The sequence below is a fragment of the Sparus aurata genome, chromosome 6, assembly GCF_900880675.1.
Source record: "Sparus aurata chromosome 6, fSpaAur1.1, whole genome shotgun sequence".
NCBI lineage: Eukaryota > Metazoa > Chordata > Actinopteri > Spariformes > Sparidae > Sparus > Sparus aurata.
The window spans coordinates 32,738,603-32,756,359 of NC_044192.1; the positions used below are offsets into that span (position 1 = coordinate 32,738,603).

The 17,757-nt window shown below is 43.2% G+C and overlaps 1 protein-coding gene, 2 long non-coding RNA genes and 1 other non-coding gene across 12 annotated transcripts in view; all 4 read left to right on the plus strand.

Annotated features, from left to right (window-relative positions):
- LOC115584166 (uncharacterized) overlaps nucleotides 1-17,757 on the plus strand; it is a 55,292-nt gene that overhangs the window by 9,417 nt on the left and 28,118 nt on the right. The window lies entirely within an intron of this gene.
- On the plus strand, nucleotides 987-11,505 carry LOC115584161 (tropomyosin-2-like). Of its 6 annotated transcripts, XR_003984495.1 has the most exons (4): nucleotides 987-1,098; nucleotides 1,926-2,015; nucleotides 9,892-11,279; nucleotides 11,435-11,497. XR_003984495.1 is itself a non-coding variant. In XM_030421597.1 (3 exons), exon 3 carries the CDS (start codon nucleotides 6,835-6,837, stop codon nucleotides 7,564-7,566), a length of 732 nt encoding a protein of 243 aa, XP_030277457.1. In that variant the 5' UTR covers nucleotides 987-1,098; nucleotides 1,926-2,015; nucleotides 5,686-6,834; the 3' UTR covers nucleotides 7,567-9,036. The 6 variants fall into 6 exon arrangements, 3 of the variants coding, with proteins under 3 accessions (XP_030277457.1, XP_030277458.1, XP_030277459.1); XR_003984493.1 differs by having other exon boundaries at nucleotides 9,892-11,505; XR_003984494.1 differs by having other exon boundaries at nucleotides 10,023-11,505.
- On the plus strand, nucleotides 8,795-8,866 carry trnae-cuc (transfer RNA glutamic acid (anticodon CUC)). The gene has a single exon. It is a non-coding gene; the product is annotated as a tRNA-Glu (tRNA).
- On the plus strand, nucleotides 11,771-14,763 carry LOC115584163 (uncharacterized). 4 transcript variants are annotated; one of them, XR_003984497.1, is made up of 5 exons: nucleotides 11,771-12,455; nucleotides 12,684-12,785; nucleotides 13,005-13,575; nucleotides 13,669-13,778; nucleotides 14,555-14,763. It is a non-coding gene; the product is annotated as an uncharacterized LOC115584163 (long non-coding RNA). The 4 variants fall into 4 exon arrangements; XR_003984499.1 differs by having other exon boundaries at nucleotides 11,771-12,785; nucleotides 13,870-14,763; XR_003984496.1 differs by having other exon boundaries at nucleotides 11,771-12,785.

A 17,757-nucleotide genomic window follows, 5' to 3' on the forward strand; every position in this document is an offset into this window, starting at 1 on the left:
GTGCAACAAATCCTCGACCCCCACCATCAACTCAGTCAGTGCTCACGTGACACGACACCCCAAATGCAGGCAGGGTCAGATCATGAGGAACTGGCAAATGACAAAACAGGGACTCAATGACACCATATTAAAGAACACAATCTAACCACGTTATGTCAACCCGCCACATTTATAAGGCATGCAGGCTCTGATTTCATCTTTTTTTTTCTAATGTCCCAAAAAAGTTATTTGCCCCTCTGAACCGTTTACACATAAAGTGAAGACAACTCTTTTTCACCTCAAACAAGGGTTTAGCATTAATTCAAAGTAATATAGTATAATAATAATCATATAATATAGAATGTATTATATTTAAAATTTAAAAAATAATATTGATTTCTGTCATAGTCGTTAAAGCTTTCACATTGGCATGAAATACAAAACTATATAACCGACTACTACTCTACCTGTTAAGTAGCAGCCGGGTAGGAGCTAACTCCACCGCAGCTCTACCGCTGTATTGCCGTGCATTGGCACCCCGCTCGGGCGTCCCTCGGCCTATGAGAGGGAGCCGGGCCTCAACCGTCACTCATGGCGGGGACTGCCTGTCTGCGGGGTGTCATGCTCTCAAGCTTAGCGGGGATCCGATGCTGTGAGGCATAGATCAACCAGCTATACAGCGGGAACTGTATCAGTGAAATCATCTCCTACAATAGCAACGAGGAACTCCACCCGTATTTATAGACCTCTCGCGTTCTCCTCGTATCACTTACGGTGCCCACCTTCATTTTTTTTTGCCGGTTATTATGCCTGACACACAGTCACAGCCAATACTCACATAATCACTCACTCACCAAACAGTTTTCACATTTGAAATTGTTTTACTTTTGTAATAATTTGCCACCTTTTGGCTAAATTGGCCTGAAAAGAATTTTCATGAAGCAATATTTGTATGAAAATTCATAAAGGGGCGGGGCTACAGGGATGGCCAGTTGATTGACAGGTCACCTCACGTCTCGTTGACAGTAGCTCATTACGGAAAGGCAAACGCGGGAGGCAGAATAAACGTTTTTCAAAACACGAATGGATGGAGAGGACCTACTTTAAATACATCACGAAGTAAGTTTTAAAGTGGTTCCTGATGAGCAATTGTTACACACTGACGATTTGACTGCACATTTAGAGAAGAGATCTCGTCCCCAATTCAGTTGTGCGAGCAGGCTAACCGTTAGCTTACTCGCACAGTAGGCTAACAGAGGTTGATAAGAAAAACTGATGCATCTGGAGGATGAGAAGGCAACGCTACATCTTCTGCCCCGCTTAGCCGCTATTATGAAATAAAAGCCAATGACCTAACGTTAGCCTGAAGTAGAGCTTAGATCGGGTCCAAAAAATCAAGCCCGACCTAACATAATGTATAATCACTTCACGTTACAGAAAAGGAGCCAGATGCTAACGTAGCACCTGGTAACTTACGTGAAAGTCACATACAAGTTGGCATATTATATTTTAGCAGCAGGGGATTGTTGGTGTGCGTATTGAATTATATTTACTGCTGTACCTTATTTACTGGTGTTACTGAAGTTAGCTAGCTGTGAGCGATGTTCTTAACGTCAGTGTTAAATAGTTTTACAGTGAAATCTAGCTAATTGACTAGCTTACCTTTCTAGCTAGCTAGCGAATTCGCTAAGCCAGCAAGGTACGTTATAGTTAGATTAAACGCTCATTGTTTGTCTTTTGTCGTGGCACATTTCCCTAATGAGCGTTTCTGTTCGCAATATAGGTAGATAACATTAGCTTGCTAGCTAGCACCTTTCTTTATTGAGAAACTAAGGCACAGCAGCAGTATCAATCAGCAGAGACAGCGGTGCGTGTGTGTGTGTGTGTCCTGTAGTGAACAGCATACAGTGCTTTTGCCCCTCTGTATGTCTCCCTGTTTCTTTTAGGTGAGACCTGGCCAGCCTTGTGGACTGAGAGTCAGCTCGGGAATTTAAAAACAGGCATCCTTGGTTAGAGTGGAGGGACAAGAAAGTCAGGTAAATATCAGCCAACATGCAAAGCTGTGATATAAACGATTGAAATTCATAAAGTCAATTACTATATGCGAATGACAGTGTAGTTAATTCATGGTCACCTCCAAGGGTAGTAGTCGACCGAGAGGGGTTTTTCAATGGCCGATGTCGATGCAGATATCATGTTGTTGGGTTTTTTTTTGTTGTTTTTTTGCATCTGATAACAACAAGACACAAACTTAAACGAACATTTATTTTATTTAACACTAATGTTATTGTCTGCATTGTCTCTGTTTGCTTAGATGTTTGCGTAGATCTGCACTGTCTGCAGTGCACTTATTTTAAATAAAAAATTATCAACTAAATAAATGTGCACAGTTAATCAAAAAACTAAACTTTGTAAAAAATCAAATAACGCATGAATGAAAAATAAGTAAAGTTTTAGCAGGCTTAACATCAGCATTTATCAGCAGATAGCAACATCTCCTTGTTGGTGAGAGAGAACCTGTTACCTTACATAAATGAATGAAAGATTAAAAAAAAAAACAATGTTAGTGCACGCAGTAGCACCCACAGATAGGATAGAAGCATTCATTATTTACCAATGTCCAGTGTAAGGTCTTTGGCACTCCGCAGCATCTCTTTTTTTTCTGTTTTTACATTATTACGTATTGTGTTAGTGTGTGTGTCGGTCCGGGACGGGTGTGTTCGAGGCTGGGAGGGAATCATCACAGTTTACCCACTACATTACACTAGACTACACCACTGGGTGGAGTGTCTCGTTCTGGTTTGTTATCTCCACCTGCATGATTTATCGTGGCAGTAACTAATTATTGCATCTTCTTCTCTTTTATTTATGGTTGCAACAAGCGTTAAGGTGCGTTTCTGCCACCTGCTATGACAAAGCGAGAGTAGAAAGAAACAGAAATGATTTGAGAAGCGCCGGATAATTTACACGATATGATCACGTGTGTATCACTGACGCAATATCAACAATTGATTCTTAAATATCGGTATATATCGGTATATATCGGTAAATTCATCAATATCAGTATATCATAGTATAGTATATCACAACCAGCATGAACATGAACAACATTGAAAAACTGGCTGAGAGCACTTTATTTTTCTTGTTTTTTGGAAAAAGAGTTCTACAACCAGCATGAACATGAACAACATTGCAAAACTGTCTGAGAGCACTTTATTTTTCTTGTTTTTTGGAAAAAGAGTTCTAATGCTCTCTGATATGGGAACTCAGCCAGAGGCGGCCCATTGATGGTGAGTAGGAGGCATTCTGTCAGATGGTCCTCCTTCAGTCTGTTCCTCAGGTCTGTCTTCACCTACACAAAAATAGAATAAAAACAATAGGTGAAATCAGGGAAACTGAGCTTGTCCCTCCTCGAGTTCCTACTCGGCGTCCATGTTGGCTGCTCTGCTCTGCTGAAAGCCGGGTAGTCACGTGACTCTACCTGCAGCTGCAGCTGCACACAGTGTGGATGTGGCGTCACCGTGCTCCACACCGCACGGGATATAGTCCCGTTCATTGTAATATTTGTACTGATATGGCTCTATTTTCATGTAGGCTACATGTTGAATGTCTGTATTTTTCAAAATGTTAGATAAAGATTTTCACTTTTTAAAAAAAAGAGAGACCTGTTCACAGGCACACACATGCATATTTGTTTACATTAAATCGCAAAACGCAGTCTTTTATGCGATGACATAACTGCACAGCGTGACATCGCGATTGTGATTCAATTAATCGTGCAGCACTAATTTAAACAGCCATCCAAAATGTACCTGAGTCCTAAAGCGAGACCAGTGCCCCCCTCTTGTCTCGTCCACTTCTTGGCCTCTGCCTCTCCTGTGCCTCTCCTCCCTGCCTCACCATAAACTGTAGTGCTGGAAGACGTTGTTGCACCTTCCCGCTCTGTGCATCCAGCTTTCTCTCCTCCTCCACTCACACCCTCAACTTGTGCCTGTGAACTTGTCTGATTCACTTGTGGACAACGTTATGCACATTAAAATACAATCAGGGCCGTATTATTGGAGAACCGAACGAGTGTGCCGTCTGTCACCGGCAAAAACTTTAATTCACAGAGTGTTTGTGATATAAATAAATCACCGCGATGGTCAGCAGTCCATTCTGTGTGAATTCACGGCAGTTCGTCTTTAAGGCGGAGATGCTTTGCTCTGTGTGAATCACCATTGGCGAACTGCGGCTGCGGCTTGTATGCGTCTTCTCCTGTGTGAATGGGGCTATAGTTAAAATGGGCGTAAATAATAGGCTATATATTTATCTATATAGCATATGTATCCATTCATACAATATATTACTTAACATGTTTTCATGTGAAAAAAAAACAAAAAAACATTTTTTTTTAGGTGTGGTGGCCTCAAATACTAAATCACTGAATTACACCCATGTACAGACGGGTGACAAAGTCAAGGGCACACAAAAAATAAAGTGCCATAGTAAGGTGTCTCTTAAACTCTCCTGGAGGGATGAATTAAAAAACATTTTTAAATGTTATTTCCTCTAATTAGTGCTTTGAGGATGATGACAGTGAGCATTATCTTAAAGGAGACGGATTATTGTTCATTTTCAGGTTGCTAATTTCATGTTGGGTCACTACTAGAATGGGTTTACAAGCTTCAATGCTCGAAAAATACATCAGTTCACTCGTACTGCCCTGGCCTCTGTCTGAGACGCTCTGCTCCAGCTCCTGTCTCTTTAAGACTTTAAATTAATTCTCAAGGCATGCTTTTTCCACCAAATTCCAGGCAGGCTAGTAATGATTAAAAATGTGGGTCAACATTTGGACTCATTTCATTCATGTATTCAAACAACTGGTATTCAACAGACCCGATCACCACAGTATGACAACACCAGCCACTTCTGGTTGACTCTCAGTTGATTTGCGTCGTGGAGATATGTTAAAATCAGCACAATTGTTTATTTCTGCTGTCATTTACAGGCATAACTTTTAACATTTAATGATTTAAAGTTAAACATGATGGTCGGAACACGCCTGATCTGAACGGATCACGGATCAATGATGATCAGTTGCACCACTACAGATGACAGTCTTTCCTCAATTGACCCACGCTTGTCATCGCTCACATATGTGAGCTTTAACCTCGGGTCCAGGGCTGAGGCCATGTCTAGCAGCTCTTGTGTTGGTGCATCATCATATTTCTCATTGAGCACGATCTTCTTCTTGATGCACTTTGCAAGGTCTGTGTCGTCCTCCTGCACGGCCAATATGGATGTGTTGAAAAGGTGGAGAGTTGGCTTGACGAAAGACACACCCACATATTGCTCCCAGAAAGTGCATCGGTAAATTCAACGAGAGGGCTTAGTGACTTGTTGAAGGCCTCCAGTACTTCGATGTCCTGCCATGAGGGGGTGAGGTGTTTTTTGTGTCATTGTAGAGGAGTATTAAATTGTTAAAAGAATAATATAGTCAATTTGTCCAAAACTCTTAGCATAACAAAAAAACAGCAATAACATAAAAAAAACAACAGTTGAATTCTCATTCTCATGGTCTCCCTCACATGAAATATCATTATCACTCACAATCACTGGATCACTCATCGTCTCCACCATCATTGTTTGTACAAGCATCCTCACATGCACATTTAGAAGTGCAACGAACTCCAGCTTTACAGCACTCTACATGCTTTCTTGCAGCCACAGTGGAGGAGAATGGTGCAGGCTTTACTGGCGTCTCTCAGATTAGTCCAGTAAGGATCCCAAGTCTTGCTCGTAGAGTCCGGATACGATCCCCATGCATCGAACTCTGGGATATCTTGCTGGACAGCGGTTACCTGATTCCAGTAGAAGCTGGCCTGCAGCAGTGCTCTTTTAATGTGCTGAATCAGTGCAGCTTGGGTGGGCAAGCCTTTAAGAGTTTTGGACAAACTGACTATATTATTCTTCTAACAATTTGACATAATATAAATATTGCCTTGCAATAGTAATTGTGTGTTATTCTTTCTTATATGATTACACTTTGAAATGTATTCACCTGTGGTACACTGAAAGCATTTCACTTTTATGCGGAAATGAATCAAGATAGAGAATAACCTTCAAAGTTGTGGTAAAAAAAAAAGGATTTTTAAACACAGTCTTGAAAAGAATACGGTTCCAGACTTACACAAGCATAAATATAACTATGCCAATGGACTTCCTGTGGTCAATAAACATAAAATAGACACTATATCCTCATTTGTAGTACATTTGGTTAAAAATTTGTAGCCAAAACCCTTTTTCGGACAGTTGCCATATTGAATTTAGGGAATTTGGGGGGTCCTGATATACCCAATCATAAATGTAAGTATTCCAATGGGTTTCCTATGGTCAAAAAAAGGTAAAATAGACATCAAGTTTGTATTTGTATCTCATCTGGCTCAAAAGCTATGGCTGGGTTAGGGTTAGGGTTAGGCGGCGGCCATATTGGATTTGGCCGCCATCTTGGTCTCAGGTACCATTGGCTCAGTTGCCCTGGCTAAATGATTTCAGTATGCCCTCAGCAGCATCCGTGCCAAATTTGGTGCTTGTAGATAAATTGGTGCAAACAATGTGGTGTGAGGCCCATACTACAGCCAAAACTGCTTTTTTGGACAGGGGCCATATTGGAATTGGAGGATTAAGGGGTCCAGATGCACTGGGTCATAAATATTAACATTCCTATGTGTTTCTCACGATCAATTAGGCTGAAATAGATATCACGTTTGTATTTGTAGCTCATGTGGTTCAAAAGTTATAGTCGGAACCCTTTTTTTTGATTTCCTTGATCAGCTCAGAGGAAAGAAAACATGGAGCCATGAGAAGGAGCTGATGGAGAAAGAGATATGTGCCCTGAAAGACCAGCTGAATAAGGGCCAGTCTAATATCCACTCCAAGATAGAGACCGAGGAAATGACATCACAGATCCAAATACTCTGTAAGAAACTGTCTTTCACTCTGGATGATCTTGATGCACAGAAGTCTTACAGCAAGCTCCTTGAAGACAGAATACAAAAGATGCAGGAGCATAGTACCATGAAGATGGAGGACGAGGCTAAATACGTGGAGTCACTGCTGGTTACAGGCTCCGAGACGCTGAAGAAGGCTAGCGATGACCTTGAGGAGCAGATTTCTAAGACCAAGGACATTCAGATCAAATTGGAGAAAGTCGAGGCTGAGAATGAGGGCCTTACGCAGCAGGTAGAGGCAATGGAATTAGAAGTCCGTGCTGTAAAGCAGCTGCAAACATTGGCTGAACACAGCACCAAGACAACTATTCAAAGCCTGGAGGTGCAGCTCTATGACAAAGAAGCAGCAGAGTTTGAGGCTCGCATGAAAGCCGAACAGCTGGAGGCTGATCTTGTATTTGAGAAAGCTCAAGTTCACAAGCTGCAGGAGAGACTGGGAAAGAAATCGGAAGCTCTTCAGAAACAAAAGGAAGATGCCAAGAAGGCCGTAGAAAGAACCCAGACTTACCATCGACTCCAGACTGACGAACACAAAGCCAGAAACCTGGAAGTTCGCAACTGCCCTGTAAAAGGCAGAGGATCTGCTGGAGACTGAGCGCCTCTGCTGGCAGCAGGAGAAATCCTCCCTGCTGGAGCAGATGGAGGAATCCAGAGCTCTACACGTGGCTCAGCTGGACGAGAAGAAACACAAGAACGACACCCTCGTGGCTGCTCTGAATCACCTGAAGCAGCAGCTGGACAGCCATCATTCCGGGTGGCAGGAGGAAAAGACGTCGCTCATTCAGGCCACAGAAGACTATAAGAGGACTCTGCAGGATATGCAACTGCAGGTTATGGAGGCTGTGGAAAGATCTCAGGCTTCCCAACAAGCCCAGTATGAGGAACACGAGGAGGAAACCAGGAAGATCACAACTGCCCTGAAAAAGGCAGAGGATCTGCTGGGGACTGAGTGCCTCTGCTGGCAGCAGGAGAAATCCTCCCTGCTGGAGGAAAGGAGGAAGCAGGAGGAAGCCACAGCTCTACTTGCGGATCAGCTGGACGAGCAGAAACACGAGAACGACACCCTCGTGGCTGCTCTGAGGAACGCTGAGCAGGAGTTGCAGGGTCATCAAATTGAGTGGCAGGAGTTAAAGACATCCCTCGTTCAGCCCTCAGAAGATCTGAAGAAGACTCTAGAAGACAAGGAGGAGAAGTGGGGTGAGACAGAAAGCTCCATGAAGGCCCGGCTGGAATATATCATCAGCAAGAAGAAGAAAAAGAAGAAATGGTTCCGAAAGCTCTTCTTCAGCTCAAATCCACGCTCAGGAATACTTGAGACTTGCTAAAGGCACACACGCAGTCGTCAACCCTGTGCTACAACGGGTTTTCCCCTGGTGCTCCGGTTCACCCACTTTCATTGAGGAAGAAATTCTTCAATAATGAAAAAAAAGTTCCATCAGTTCAGGCTGCATGTTAACATCTGCACAGCATCGCACAATCTGGCCAGTATTCTCCAATATGGGAGATTTTCAGGGAAAGGTTGTTCATGTTGAGGGCAGAAGTTTATGTACGGCTGAACTTTGTAGCACTAGCGTTTGACAAACTGATTTTGATTACATCTTTTATTACATCTCTCGCTGTGTTTCAGCTGAAACAAATAGCGAGAATAAATGTAGTAAAGGACCAGTTTTAAGTACGTGATGTAAATCCAGAAGCAGTCTCAGATGAAGTGGAGTGCTGTAGTTTATATACATTTTTCTTTTATATGTTATTTCAACTTTAAAGTTACATCGTTAAATAAAAAATAAGTAAATGTCAGTTGAGTCTTCAAAGCAAAATTGAGCTCCCTGATGGTCTAGTGGTTAGGATTCGGCGCTCTCACCGCCGCGGCCCGGGTTCGATTCCCGGTCAGGGAATACTGTTTTGTCACCCCCTCTCTCTTATCTTGTTTCCTGTCGTATCTGAAGCTGTCCTATCAATAAAAATGCTAAAAAATAAAATAAAAAAGTTAACTCAGAAACTCACCTTTTCCATCTTTTTCAGTTTGTTTATTGGCAGCCAATTTTGCCTTTTTTTTTTTTTTGCAAATGTTGCTTTGCTGCTGTTTTCATTTATATGTACTCCTAATAAACTCTTCATATCTCTTCATCTCTTCGTAGATGAAACAGTAACTGAACATTATAACCTTCATGCAGTTTGTAGTCCTAAAACACAGAAATCTGTTAGCATTTTTGTACATCTGGTTCCTTCTTTTTTAAATTGGTTTTCGGTTAAATGCCTGAAATAAGGTCTGTGGCCACCACAGGTTAAAGATATTTACCTGAAAATGTATTGCAAATGAGGATAGATAAATAAGTACATAGATAAATAAGTATGTCTTATGCCAAGAGCCAGCCCTGATTCTCACTGTTTCAAGTCTATACTATAATAGTTCCAGATGCACGTTTGTTTCGTAACTAAATGCTCCCTGAGGGTACTCCCTGATGACGTCACGTCAGTCAAAGTCCAGACCCTCTATGACGCAGAGTTTTCTCGCCGGGTGCGGTGGCGCGCGCCTGTAATCCAAGCTCCCGGGAGGCTGAGGCTGGAGGATCGTTTGAGCTCAGGACCTCTGAGCTGCAGCGGACTGTGTCGATCGGGTGTCCGTACTAAGTTCGGTATCGATATGGTGCTCCTGGGGGAGCCCGGGACCACCAGGTCGTCTAAGGAGGGGTGCACCGGCCCAGGTCGGAGACGGAGCAGGTCAAAGCCCCCGTGCCGCTCAGTAGTGGGATCGTGCCTGTGAATAGATGCTGTAGTGCAGCCTGAGTAACACAGCGGGACCCAGTCTTTATAAACTCTTTATACTGTTCAACACACACACACACACAAGCTCAACAACAAAGTGTTTATATGTTTCCGCAGCTTCATCACTGCTCATTTAGCTTCTTGTTTCCATCAGAAACCTCCACAAACCAGCTGTGTTTGTTTGTCCTACACCGCCTCCACCTGGAGGAGAGGAGCAGTGAGCATCTGAAGCTGCCTGCATTTCTACCTGTGCACTCCACCTTTCATGTGTCGTGTGTCCTTCAGTGACCTCAGCCCTCCGACTGAACCACCGCCAGCCACCGACTCATTGACAACGACTCAGCCAACACCGTCAGTAAGATCCTGGATGTGCCTCATGGGTCTCGCGGGCCCTTATCCTGGACCCCTCTCTCATCCGTGATTCTACTGTGAGCTTCCCCACAAGCTGGGCAGTGCGCCCGGAGGCACCCATTGGGGGGGGGGGAGTACTGTCACGATCATATGGCTGCAGTGTGTGTGTGGCTCAGTCCCAGTGTTTCATAGTTTGCTCTGGTGTATCCTGTACAGCGACTTATTATGCCTCGCTCTATTTCCAAATGCTCTACATATAAACCTATAAGTTAGCCAGTGTGAGCCACAGTACTTAATCTTGTATTTAGTGTGTCGATGGTAAACATGGTGTGTTTGCAGTTGAGACATTTTTTTGTGGTCCAACAACACCCATACATGTGATCAAGAATACTTGGGGGGCCAACACAGAAGATCATGTGTGAGGTCGACCGGTGTTGTCTGATCGCTGACTTTGCTCGAAGGAGCGGGATGTTTCCTTTCGAGTGCCACCACATACAATCTTTGTTGTATTGCCCACACACTGACGGTCAAACCGTGACACTAACAGATGAGGCCTTGGAAACAATGGTGGACAATAAATGGTTTGGTGAGGAGAGTAAAGCCAGCCTTGCGTTGGCAAGAAAATGCTGATGCAGAGGGGTTGCCTCTGTCTGTGCACCTGACTGTGGGCAGTCCACCATCCAAATTTCATATCTCTGTTTATGAAACAAGGATTACTTATTATAGTAGGTTGGGAAGAGTGATTGTGTCATATGACACAAAGCAAAACGACTGGCATTGTCCCTGCTCTAAACCGAGACAGTCTTGCATACACAAAGCTGTTTCTAAATGGCATCTGTTTGTCACAAAAGAGGGAGCTATTTAGGAAGGTGAAAAGCACAGAGGCAGAGAAACTCAGTCCAACCCAGACCACCATAGATGAAAATGTAAGTGAGTCTAAAAGGACAGAGGTTATCCACCAGATGACAGACGAATTGCAAGGATGCTTCATTACCTCCTCACCAACAAAAAGCTCCCTGCAGATTTACCCCAGGCTCTTATAGAGCAGTCGAGAGAGGGAAGAACAAAGGACGGCTTTCCTAAGCACCGTATCCCCAGAGAAACAAAGTGTGTAGAATGTGAATACACACTTTGTGAACAACGACTAATGACATCAAAAGGCAAGATCCTGACAAGCACAGGTAGCTGAAGGTCGGTACCATCACAGGTCTTTCTATGGTATTGTGTTCTTATCAGTTAGTGGGTTACATCATTTATATGTACATGAGAAACAGAAACATTAGTTCTACTCATCTCAAATGACATGCAAGCAATAACCATGATCTTTGGTTGGACTGTGTTTTTAGGAAAAGGTCCATACAGGAAATCATGACTGAACGGTGGCATGATTTACAGATACCAGGAGTGGGAGGAGGGTAACCACAACTTCAGTGACCACATCATCCTGTCTCTGCACTTGTGCCTGATGGTCAGGAATGCACTACAGGTGAGAGCATATAAATCAATTGTGTATTGTGCTTGCTGAAAGGTTGATTAATTTTCTATATTATGTGATAGATTAGCATTTCTTTGCATCCTTTTTTGAATGACCCAACTTCTAAACTTATATGATAATAATAATAATAATAATAATAATAATAATAATAATTGTATTGGAATAATAATGAATAATGATAATGATATATATTTATCCTTGCTTTGAGCCAACAGAGAAGGTGTCCTTTCCGAACAAGGAGAGACTTCTTCAGGCATACCTTCATTTGGAGGCCCTTACCAACCATGACTACACCTACAGTTGTGTGTCATGTCGATACAGCCCAGCGGTTGTTGTGATGGAACTTCACAAGAAAGGTGTTTTCAAAATGCCAGGTGAGTTTGATAAGCTGTTATTTCACATATTTAAGCTTCATTGTTTGTACAGCACCTCATCTCTCTCTGTAACATCATATTAAACATGCCCTTGAATAGCACTGCATCAACTGTCATGTTCAGAGTGTTTTTAGTGATTGGCCTATGAATAACAAACTATTGTTTTAACAGTGAGTGAAATCCCAAGTCCACCTGATAATTAAGATGGTCATGTGGACATAAACAGCTTCTGGGACGCTGTGGCCACAGAAATGATCAGTCATGGATTAAATCCATGGAAGTCTTGTCAAAAGACAGAACAGCTTAAGAACAGTTGGAGGGAGAGTATATTAATATGTGTTTAATTTTGTGATTATGACAGCTAATACTCATCACATTTGTTCACAAAGGTGGTCGGAAGAACCCTTTTGTTGTGCCTCCGAGTTACCATCACTGGGCCCCCTGGATTGGCCCACACACCCGGAGGACAAATGCAGTCTTTGCAGAATTTGAAAAAATGTAAAGCCCCAAAATGCCAAATGATGGGGGTGATGAAAACCTTAATGACGATAAGAAAATTCATGGGGAGCGGCTCACGGATGAGCTTGTGAACTTGAATTTGAAGTTGAACTTGAAGTATATTAGTTGATGAAATATGCAAAATCCACTTCTTTCTGCTAACAAAAATGATGCTTTATTTATTTATGCTTTATGAACAATATCAACTTAATTGCATTTTCACAACAGGTAGAGGAGGCCAGGGCACTGTGCAAACAGTGTGGTGTGGGCAACAAAGGGTCCAAGGCGGATCTTGTCATGAGACTGTGTGTGAAAATGTGGGTGCCTCTGGTAAGTGAAATGATGTGGAATGTTGAAGATAATTCCACTTTGTTATATCTTGTTGTGTTAAAGAAATTACAGTATCATTATGTAGTTATGTAGGTTGGCTATAAATGCTCCTGATGTCAGTTATTACAATTTTTTTGGTTGGGCAGTTATCACCTGTTCATGTGGGGTTGTGTATTCAGTCAAATTCGACCTTAGAGCAGACTTTGTGGATCTTTTAAGGTTACTGGATCCCCACACAGAGAACGTTAAGCAGGCCTCAGAGGGCGAGGTTTATGTCAACATGCCTTGGCTGAAACCTCCGAAGATGCCAGCTGACAAAGATGGTCACCCTCTCACTGGGTCCTCACAATTTTGCTTTGAACGATGTGTTCCACCAGGGCAACAGCAATGACCAGAGGGAGGTTCTGAGTAAGCTGGAGCTTGTGCCTGAGCTTGCTGGTCTTATTAACAGCCGGTGTGTGGAGCAGCTGTTTCCGGGGATGAGAAATAACAATTACTTTTTGAATCTGACAACCCCATCAACACACATATTTCTACCAATAAATATACTCCATCATTACAATACGGCATGAACCAAAAAATGAAAAACCAGTGCAGCAAAATTGTTCCTCCACAATGCAGTGTGACAGCCATGGAAGGGTAGTCTTAGGCATGCTATTGAATATTCATGCACATTTGTTGTCTTCGTCTACTTTAGACAATCATGTAACATTTTTTTCTATAGCTCATTCCCCTTCAGCCGGAATGACAACGGGGTCATCAGGCAAAGAACAAGAAGAGTCTCAAGATTGTGAGTCATTGCTCTATTTTACACGTCGTTTAAAGGAGAAATGTGACAGTCCACACTTCATTTTTGTTTTTCTGTTGTTGCTTTTTTCACTAGTAAATGATGACAGTGAGCAGAGACCTCATGGAGACTTCACTAGTCTCCACAAGTCGTCAGCACACAGAGCATGCCGGGGACAGGAACTGCAAGACAGCCAGGAACAACTGGTAAAGTCAAACCATTGTGCCACTGTGGTTATCTATGAATGTCATTCATATAATCACATGCATGTATAAAGACTGTGTTTTGTTCCACTAGCTGTCTCAGGTCTTGGGTGAGACCAAAAGTCCCACTCAGCACCTTGCAATGGTGAAGAACATCATCCTGACCCGCTTTGACTTTTGGAGTCTTTATTTAATTCAAATGGATTGGATAGTCTAGTTCAATAGTCAATATATGTTGACAGTAAGAGATCAGCACTATGTCTGTTACAGAGAGTAGAGAACGTGTTTGCTGCAGACAGCTTTGTCATTTCCTCTTGGTTCCCACCATCATCGATGAACCCCATGGATCACCTGCCGATAATTTGTTTAAACTTTTTGCTTTTGTGAGTGAAGTTTGAGCATTTCATATTCAGCTATTGATGTCTTTTTACAGGACAATGCAGCCAGTCTAGAGTGGATTCTTCTCCCAGGGTTCGTACCTGGACATTGGATACATACGGGTTTTGCGCCACTCTGTCCTTAGGTGCTGCATTGACGTTTGAGGATGGGCTGCCATGTCTCCGCCAATAGATGGCGCCCGTGCAATGGGTGGCGTCAACGTCTGCGGAGTACAAAGTTTAACTCTGCCCACATTGAACCACGCTGTGTGCTGCAGCCAGGGGCTTCTCCTTCATTTGGCCAAACAGCAGCATAAGGACATGGCTACAGGAGTCGTTTATTACTTTAAGTGAGCAATTTATCTCCACCATTGACTGGCACATTTCGGTTTGTTTTTCCAGGACCTCTGCTGACAGAATCCAGGGTCGTGGTGGTGTGTCTGCACGGGGCGGCGGAGGACTCGCACCCACACACGCAGCTCGCAGTTGACTGGTTCTGTGGGACTGGCTACAGACCGGTTTCTTCAGCCGAAGCCTGATCAACGCCACTCGTGCCTGGCTCCAAATGATCTGAAGCATCATTTAAATAAAGAAATAAACTCTGACTGCAACCCTGTATTTATTAATACTACAAACATGGTTCCTACACCTTTTCCAAAGTCAAATACAAACTTTTTTAGGGTGCATTTGTAAGTTTTTCCAGCACCATACGGCTGTGGTTAATTTCAATATAGGCTCAACAGCCAAAGTGCTTTAAGCATCCAGGGATTTCCATCACCTGATCCCTGAACAAAAACTATTAAGGCTATTAAATGTTTATCTTTAGTTGTGTGTTAGTATTACCATGCTGCCATCCATGAAAGCTTCCTGCACTTACAGTCAGAGAAAGCCTGGATGCAGAGGGTCTGACTAAAATGATAGTGAAGTGTCTAGAAGCATGGTTTGGACTACAAAGATAAACTTGTAGTGCATCTGTAATGAGTGGGAAGCATTCTGGTGTGTCTGCACGCATTGGGAGCTATGCAAGATTTGCATTTCATGTGCGCTGTAATGAACACTGCTGAAATTCAGTTATGGTGAAGTCAGTGTCTGAAGTTGGTGACTTTTTTGCACTTCTGCACAACATTTACAGATTTGTATCCAGCTCTGCTGTTCATATCAATTGGGTTGCTGTTCAGAAAGAGCTGTATCCACAGGAGAAGCCTCGGGAACAACAGAGACTTACACATGTGAGGTGGGCATGCAGATACATGGCACGTCCTAATCTGAGGGACAGGATTCCAGCGGTTCTGAGGCTTAAAGGAGAACTTCGGTCGATTTAAACATGCAGCTTCATTGCTCAAGCTACCCTTGACTTGCCAGTACCGAAGACGCGAACACATTTGGTCCAACCATTACAGAGCTCCGTGAACGGAGGTTTAGCGTTTACAGCTAACAGCATGGGGTCAGAACTTTACACTGTGTTTTAAGCATCTTAACATGCTCCACATCTCACACCAAAAGTTATGCAACATCAGCAGTAACCTTACAACACAGCACTGTAGTGTGTATGACTCAAAATGAATAAAAAAGTAGTTAAAACAGTGCGTTGAAGCGATGAAGCTGCACGTTTAAATCGACCGAAGTTCTCCATTCACTTGTACTAGTTCAGGGGGCAGAGCTGCCACTTCCAATATGGCGGCGATGTGGATGTAAGGTCCAGCGCTCAATGAGGCGTCTATGTATATATGTCTACTGTCAGCAGCATCAGGACTGCTGACAGGAAGAGATGTGACAAAGTGACCAAGAAGGCGTTGGATGCCCACCGGTCTCAGTGCAGGTGGTGGGAGAAAGGGGGGCGACAGCTGAGCTATATGAGAGCGGCCCCCTCCCTGTGTGAAATGTGTAAATACTCTTGTCTATTCTGCTGTAATGTTGCTAATTTCCCTATTTTGTTTTGACAATGATCAGTTGTGATATCATGAGGCTAATTATCTTTATAGAAACAATTTTGGTATTCACCTGACCTAACTAATTACAGTTTCTCTATCTCAGAGGTGACATTACATTCTTCTATGTGGTTCCTTTATAGTTGTGAAGTATAAAGGGTTAGAATATCCATTGTCCATATTCAAAGTTAAATTTGATTAACTAAGTTGACAGTATAGTAGACAGATGTCTCATTTACACTCATAAAAACATAAAAATACATCCTGTGGTATGGTGCCTACCTGTATAATAAACATAAGGAGTAGTTAATGTTTATAACCATCAGAGAACGTTACAGACGTTGTTTTTGGTTCCTATCTGTCTGTCAAAGATATGTGTGTGAATGTAAATGAGAGGCATTAACTTATTGCACTTTGTAGAAGGAGCTTTATAAAGTTCACTCCATTGACTTGTGTTAGTTCAAGGGGCTGAGCTGTAGCTGCCACTTTCAATATGGCGGCGACGTCAACGTATCGCTGCAACCCGCTCAGTGAGGTGTCTGTATGTCTATGCTGCTGACTACTCGTAGAAACTGGCGGAAACAGCAGAGTGAAACAAGGTCTTCAGGAGTGACTCCTGCACTCCAAAGGACCACCTGAGTCTCCTCAGCAGGCACAGTCTGATCGATATTCAGTTTTAAGTCTGTCATACAACATTGTTCAAAAAAATCACGCCATTTTGTTATAAACAGCGGAGTCTGTCTATACTAGTTACAGGGCCGAGACCTTGCGCGGGCTGGTCCGCATCTGGGCGCGAATCGACCAACATACGTACCCCAACGGTTGAGCGCATGCGCACTAGGAAATCTCGAAGTGACATCTATTTAGACCGCTCGGCCGTCGCAGATGACGGCTTCTCATCTTGAAAAAAAAGGGGGTGTGGTATGGTGAGCTCATAGCATCAGTGTCTCAACGTGCCTAGTACATCGATGAGCAACAGGGAGGCACAGTTTGTTCTTCTGTCTTTCTTTCTTTGGTCATTTGTTATTTTCAAGACATAAAATCATTTGTTTTGATTCACCGAGGCCCTCCAGCATGTGGGCTCTTGGCGACCGCCTGTATAGTTATGATGAATAACAATGATGATTAAAGAGATCTTTAAAATCACTTAAGGACACCGCACATAATAACAAACAGTACAACAAAAACAGAGGAAAATGTATTGCAAATGAGTATAAATGAATAAATACAAAAATAAATATATAAATTAGTAGTATGTCCTATGCCAAGAGTCTGCCCTGATTCTCACTGTGTCCATCTGGAGTCTTCTGCAAAATAGTTCCCATGAAAAATCTATTGAGTAAACGCTGCAGATGCACGTTTGTTTCGTCGCTAAATGCCCCCTGAGGATACTCCCTGATGACGTCACGTCAGTCAAAGTCCAGACCCTCTATGACGCAGAGTTTGCTCGCCGGGTGCGGTGGCGCGCGCCTGTAATCCAAGCTCCCGGGAGGCTGAGGCTGGAGGATCGTTTGAGCTCAGGACCTCTGAGCTGCAGCGGACTATGTCGATCGGGTGTCCGCACTAAGTTCGGTATCGATATGGTGCTCCTGGGGGAGCCCGGGACCACCAGGTCGTCTAAGGAGGGGTGCACCGGCCCAGGTCGGAGACGGAGCAGGTCAAAGCCCCCGTGCCGCT